The sequence below is a fragment of the Drosophila montana genome, unplaced genomic scaffold, assembly GCF_035044405.1.
Source record: "Drosophila montana isolate Dmon_TW-CO22-7 unplaced genomic scaffold, ASM3504440v1 contig_3733_1, whole genome shotgun sequence".
Lineage (NCBI taxonomy): Eukaryota > Metazoa > Arthropoda > Insecta > Diptera > Drosophilidae > Drosophila > Drosophila montana.
Genome location: NW_026998620.1, coordinates 3,853,415 through 3,860,307, shown reverse-complemented (window position 1 = coordinate 3,860,307; position 6,893 = coordinate 3,853,415). Strand labels below are relative to the sequence as shown.

General features: G+C 43.3%; 2 protein-coding genes across 2 annotated transcripts; one reads left to right on the top strand and one right to left on the bottom strand.

The window, feature by feature from the left end:
* The first annotated feature begins 22 nt into the window (after positions 1-22).
* Positions 23-3,308, top strand: Vps39 (vacuolar protein sorting 39). The gene is made up of 7 exons (XM_064693371.1): positions 23-198; positions 261-733; positions 806-1,031; positions 1,089-1,336; positions 1,401-2,281; positions 2,344-2,746; positions 2,814-3,308. Exons 1-7 carry the CDS (start codon positions 129-131, stop codon positions 3,111-3,113), a joined length of 2,601 nt encoding a protein of 866 aa, XP_064549441.1. The 5' UTR covers positions 23-128; the 3' UTR covers positions 3,114-3,308.
* A 1,184-nt stretch (positions 3,309-4,492) lies between these two features.
* Positions 4,493-6,260, bottom strand: LOC135436500 (GATA zinc finger domain-containing protein 10). The gene is made up of 2 exons (XM_064694116.1): positions 5,327-6,260; positions 4,493-5,075 (listed from the first exon to the last, which is right to left on the bottom strand). Exons 1-2 carry the CDS (start codon positions 6,258-6,260, stop codon positions 4,567-4,569), a joined length of 1,443 nt encoding a protein of 480 aa, XP_064550186.1. The 3' UTR covers positions 4,493-4,566.
* Positions 6,261-6,893: the final 633 nt, after the last annotated feature.

The following is a 6,893-nucleotide window of genomic DNA, read 5'->3' as shown; positions in this document are numbered from 1 at the left end:
CACATGTCTCGTGTGTGGGTAATTTTACAGCTGTTTTGCAAAACTGGGCTGGGCTTTAGGTGTTTTTTTGCCTAAAGTCGATTTTTGTTTGGTTTGCGCTAAAGCATTTATGCCAATTTAAAAGCAAAATGCATAAGGCCTACAATGTGCAGTCAATACTGAAGCAAGGAGTTCAGATTGAAGCTATTGCAGCATACGGTGAGTTACTACCGTAGATATGTAAATTAAAATCAATAAATGGCTTACCGTTGTTTAAGCAGGTAACCAAGTCATTTTGGGCACCAGGAGCGGTCAGCTCATCATGTACGCAGTAGAAACGCAAACGGGCGTGGATATGCGAATGTTCAACAACAATTTTAGCAAGAAACCCATTGCCCAAATGGAGGTGGTTTCCCCGGAGAATTTGCTATTTGTATTGACCGACAATATGATTCATGTGTGCGATATAAGCCGGATCGAGAACAATTTCGAATTTATACATAAATCTCTAGAGACAAAGGGCTGTACGTTGTTTACCATGGATGTGGACACACGCAAATCGACAACGGGCGAAGTGGCGACGTTTATACGAATCGGTTGTGCTATAAAGCGTCAATTGGTGTTTTTCTTTTGGAAAAAGGATCAGCTCGCATCTCTGCAGCTGGCCATCGAACTAATTGATGTGCCCAAGGCAATGTGCTGGGTTAACCAACTCGTTTGTGTTGGCTACAAAAATGAATACGTTCTATACGATGTTAGTAACATTTCTCGATATTAATGTTTATAATTGATATAATTATAACTGTTCCTTATACTCCCCTGCCAGATATCCAGCAATCCGCCAAAGATGTACAAGCTCATACTTACGTCCTCCACTCTAAGCCAGGAGCCCAACATTTGCTTAATGCGTAATAGCATGCTAGGCATATCTAAGGAAAACTACCTAATGCTCATTGATCTCGCCCAATATAAATCCAAAGACGGTTGTGCTGACGGTGGAATGAACAACAAGACAACGTTGACGCCGTGGACAAGTCCGCTTTTGGGCTTGGGTAATTTTGCTACCTTATGCATTATATGATGACACTAACAATATCACAACATCACAGTTTGGGATGAGCCATTTGCTGTGGGGCGCATTAAAAATGCCATCGAGGTGCGTAGCTTGGTGGGCAAGGACACGTTTGTGCAGTCAATGCCGGAGCTAAAGAACACCAGATTTCTTGTTCGCTCCGATAAGGGCACCATCTTTGCCGCCGCTTCATCTGAGCTGTGGTGCATACGACTCGTGGACATTCCAACGCAGCGCGAGGAGTTATTGCAGCAAAAGAAATTTCAACTGGCAATCGAACTGACGGTTAGTTTGGCCTGAATATGATTCTATTATAGCTGTAGCTGTATAATATTGCATACATTTCCAGGAAATTTCCGACGAAAAAGCCACCGATAAAGCACAGACCGTGCGCTCGATACATATGCTATATGCCAAAGAGTTGTTTACCAATAAAGAATTTTCAGCTGCCATGAAGGAATTCGAGAAAGCCGCCATCGATCCCTACGATGTGATACGCCTCTTCCCTAGCCTCGTGCCGGAACCGAAAACCACTGCAGATGCTGCAGTACCGACGTCCAGTGTACCAAAACTGGAGGATCATGAGCTAGAAAATGCGTACTTGGCGCTTATTGAGTTTCTGGCACAAGCACGTCAACGAGAGGTGGTCAAATTGCTCGATACCAAGGGCAGCTCCAAGTCCCTGCTCGAGATAATTGACACCACGCTGCTCAAGTGCTATCTGAAGACAAATGATGCGCTGGTTGCGCCCCTGTTGCGCCTTAACCAATGTCACCTAGAGGAATCAGAGAAAATGCTCAAAAAAAATAACAAACTATCCGAACTTATCATTCTCTATGATGGAAAAGGAAAGCACAAGAAAGCTTTGACGCTTCTAAAGGAACAAGCGAAAGTTGAGGGATCTGTTTTGCAGGGTCTTAAACGCACCATTACTTATCTTCAGGGCCTGGGCGCCGACAATCTTCCCTTAATTTTCGAATTTGCCGACTGGGTATTAACAGAGAATCCGGAGGAAGGTCTAACAATATTCACCGATGAGCTGATCGCAGTGGAGGCGCTGCCTCGTGCCAAAGTTCTTGACTTTTTGGTGAGCAAACACAAAAGTCTCGTTATACCCTACTTGGAGCATGTCATCAACGAGTGGGCTGACACCAATACACTGCGCCACAATGCACTTCTTAGGCAGTACAGCGAGCAAGTGCAGCGCTTGCTCCCTCAGCAGGCTGAGGGGTAAGTAGATATTCTGATTTTCTTTCTTTGCAAATTGATTTCATGTATTCGCTGATTAACAGAAAAGAAACACCCGAGCTGCAGCCCTTGCGCGCCAAGATGAATAAGCTGCTAGTGGACTCTCAATATTACTCCCCAGATCACGTACTGGAACACTTTCCCACCACCGTACTGCTAGAGGAGCGTGCAATAATTCTAGGCCGCCTCAAAAAGCATGATAAGGTACTGGCCATATACATACAGGTGTTGGGTGATGTAGATAAGGCCAAAGACTACGCGGAGGCAAACTATGAACAGGACAAAGAGGTGTTTAATATACTGCTCCAGATCATACTGAATCCAGTACCTCAACCCCCCTACGAGGGCGTGACCATGCATCCTGACTTCCTCAGACCAAACAAGGAAGTGGCATTGCACCTGCTAAATACCTATACTGTGAAAATTGACCCAGCTATGATTTTGGAAGTGAGTTGGACTTGTTTGCCGCATTAACCAATGACTCTTCCTATTGCAATTATTACTTTGTTTGCAGTATCTGCCCGACGATATTTACATGCATGAGTTGAAAAACTATTTTGAGACTGTAGTGCGCACGCAGATGGCCGAAAGCCACCAGCGCCAAATTATGCGCGGACTTCTACAAGCGGAGGCGGCGCGCCTGGACGCGGCCATCGAGCAGGAGAAGAGGAAGAGCTTTGAAATGAATGAGTCGACTGTGTGTCCGGAGTGCAAGAAGCGCTTTGCCAATCAATCTGCATTTGTGCGCTATCCGGATGGCCAAGTCGTGCATCTGTCCTGCTACGACAGAGTCATGTCGGAAACACAACAATAAACCAACTCATTTCATATGTGATAATTGCAAATGTACGCAAGTCTTTCTAAGTAAAGAAATCTATTTGTAAATGCTAAGCATAATTCTTACGAAATCAGACTTTTTCTGAATTGAAAATGAATAGTTATAGAATTATATAAATCACTTAAGGAAAGCGATTCACTTGCAATAAATATCTTAAGACATTAATTTTAATTTGGCATTCAATTGTTTCATTATACTTCTCACATATGTGCAAAAGCTTATCAATATCGGACCATCATATCGTATAGCTGGCAAGGGTCGAAAACAAAGTTCTTATATAAAAATTCAGATCTTAGCTAGTTGCTTGAAAGTCTTTAACATATTTGTTTGTCTACAGAATTAAACAAGCAATAGCTTATCTGAAGCGTATTAAATGTATCATTATGAACCTGCTTCTCTGTCAGTCTTACGGATTTGTTTTTTCAATTTTTTCATATTTTTCCTAATAAAAATTGAATATTTGCTTAACCTCTTTGTATAATGTATAATTGTTGGTATGCCTATTGAATTTCCTTTAACTTTGAACTTTTTAAGGTCGGTTGGGATTTAGTTATGTAGCCCAATCCCCAATAAATTAATAAAATTGGGGCTCCAAGTCTATCAATAAATATCGGTTTCATCCAACGCTATTAGATCCTGTTGCATAGTCTAAATAATTTTATATTTCATTCGGAGTTATATATTGTAACCATATGATAAGATAGTTCAATCCGACCGACTGATTGCAGCAAATAGACCGATCCATTCAAAGTTTTTACCAAAACAGCTTATAAACTGAGATACTCGTTTCCAAGAGTCATTCTTGCAAGCATTTCAAACTACGCAACAATATTATAATACACTTTTAAAAAATTAAATAAAATAAACAAAACGAAATGATATCAATATGAAAATATAATGAATAAAAATAAATATATAATATAACTTATAAATATTTACAAAAAACTTAAAACTAAATTTAAACATTTTTAGTACTTTCGAAAGTGGCGTAAAAGCTAATAAAAATATCGGTTAATACATTTATAATCGCCTGGATTATTAAAGCTATATTAAAGCTAAAATCTAATATTTCCGTTTCCTGGCCCGAAAAATTTAAACTCTCTGTTAAAGAGGAAAAACTCAGACTTCAAGATTATGTCGACAAATTAAAATTGTTTTGTATAAAAATAAAATAAATATTAAATATATAAATATTAAATTATACTAAGTTTTAAATTATTCGGTAAATCAACAATTATTCGGTAGAAATCTTTCAATAGTTCTGGAGAAATATACATTCCATAAATTCGAAAATTCCGAAATCAATCTGATATGGAGACACTGCGAGATGATGAAAAATGATTAAATTGGAAATGTTAAATACTTAAATTATTGCGTATTGTACATATTTATTTCGCTATATTTACAATTGAGGCTGCACAGATTATGTTTATGCCTCCTCACTGCCATCCATAAGACTATCGCCGTCCAGATCTAGAGAATCATTGCATATGGATAAATCAGATTCGGATGCCGCCCGGCTCAATGGACGTAACGGCAGAGAAAGCGATTGTTTACTGTCCTCGTTGTCGTTGTCGTTGTCCTCCTCCAGCAGGCTAGGCGAGGCCGTGCTGCAGCCGGCGGTCAATGGCAGCTCCACGGCGGTGGTTGTTGATGGAGCCGCTGCTGTTGCCGCTCCGCCGGGCAATTGCGTTTGTCGGATTAGCGCCAGACGCTGTTGTGTGAGCTCCAGGTGATGTTTGCGCCATTTAATGCGACGATTTTGAAACCAGACTTTCACCTGAGCCTCCGTCAGCTTGAGCGTGTGTGCCAGGTATAGACGCTCCGGACCGACCATATATTGTTGGCGCTCGAATTCCGCCTCCAGGCATTCCAGCTGCTCCGGTGTGAAAATAGTTCGCACTCGCTTATTCTTCAGTGCGCTTTTCTTCTGGGAGTCTGTGCGAAAAATAAAAGAAAATAAATAAAAGTGTTCTGATTCGGCTTGACTTCAGTGTTGCCAATTCAGCTAGTTTCTAGCTTAGTTTGGCTATGTTCTGAGTTCTTCAGCCGGAAATAGCCAAAAGTTAAATTGATTTAGCTGGTTTTTGGCATATCCATTGATATAAGTATTAGCAACTCTGTTGATTGCTAATTTGTAGCTATTTCTAACATTGCATTTAGCTATTTGACAACACTGCTTGACTTACCCGACTTGAGTTTGTCCCGTTGGAAACTGAGCGATGCCTGCTGAGCGTGATGTTGGTGGAGCTGTTGAAGGCTCTGCAATGCGGAGGGCGCACCGCTGACGGCGGCGGCGACGACAGCGGCAGCAGCAAAATTCGCACGCTGTTGCGAGTGGGAGTGGGAATGGGAGTGAGGATGTGTATGCGGATGCGGATGTTGCACTGTGGCCAGGTAGCGACTGCCGCTGCTATCACAATTAAAGTTATTTACACTTTGGCTGTTGTTGTTGTTGTTGTTGTTGTTGCTAGTGCCATAGCTGTTGTTGTTGTTATTGTTGTTGTTGTTGTTGTTATTGTAGAACTTGCTGTTATTGTTATCCTGGTCGAGGACATCTGCACCGCCCCCCGCTGAGTTGCCGCCATTGAGCGACAGATTAATGGCATTATTATAGTCCTTGCTCTGTTGTTGCAGACCCAAAATGGCGGCTATTGTAAACGACTTGCCCACATCGAGGGAGGTATGCGCCGCGGCCGCTTCAATGAGCTGCGCGTGCGACGTCGCAGTCGCCAGCTGCTGCTCCCTGTGCTGGTTGTGTGTGTCCGCCTGTGTCTGTGTGGGTGTTGGGAGGCCAATAGGAAGTTGCTGCTGCTGCTGCTGCTGCTGCTGCTGTTGGTGTTGTTGTTGCTGCTGCTGCTGCTGTTGGTTTGACTGCAGCTCCATTTGATACGAACTTTGACCCGCCGCCGTCACTGCAGCTGCCGCCGCTGCAGCAGCCAGCGCCGCCGAAGGCAGTGCATGATGCGGTTGCAACTGTCCATGTCCATGCCCATGTCCATGTCCTTGTCCATGCCCGTGTGCGTGTGCGTGTGCTTGTGCAACACTGTTGGCTTGTGTGTTATGCAATGCCAGAAAGTGTGACAAGGGATTTGCGTGATATTTGGAAGGATTCTGCAACATGCTTAGTATTTGGCACAAGTCGGCAGCGGCAATTCCGAGATGGTCGTCACCTCCGTCTCACTTGTTGGTTAGCTGAAAAATGCGAGAGCAATGTTAAATGTTAACTTGTCGCCGGCTTGGTCAGCCGCATGGCATTCAGGTGTCAACGACTGCAATTGCAATTGCAATTGCAATTGTCTCTGGCCCTGATTATGCCCACAATTAAGTGGCACTTGGCCAGCCGCCGCAAGCACACATCGGCCAGCGCCTGAAATCGGAGCTTCTTGAAGCGAAGTGGGAATGGAAATGGAAATGGAAATGTAAGAGCACCCGTCGGTAGCTTAAACCTTAGTCAAGAATCTCTAAATGCAGCTTAGTCAAACAATTGACCCAGCAATGAATGGTCGGCAGCAACAACTGGTTGAGCCAGGCAAATAAAGCTGCAAATGACCGCAGACTGCTTTACACATTCACACACATACACACGCACAGGCAGAGAAACACACACACACGCACACACACACACTCAGTCGCAGAGTGAGTGCATTCATTGCACTTAATTGCAATGCTTTTCACCTCCTCTCGTTCACGCTCTATCTATCTCACTCTCTCCATAGTACATCTGACCCGCTCGGCTGCTGTCGCTGTCCCTGC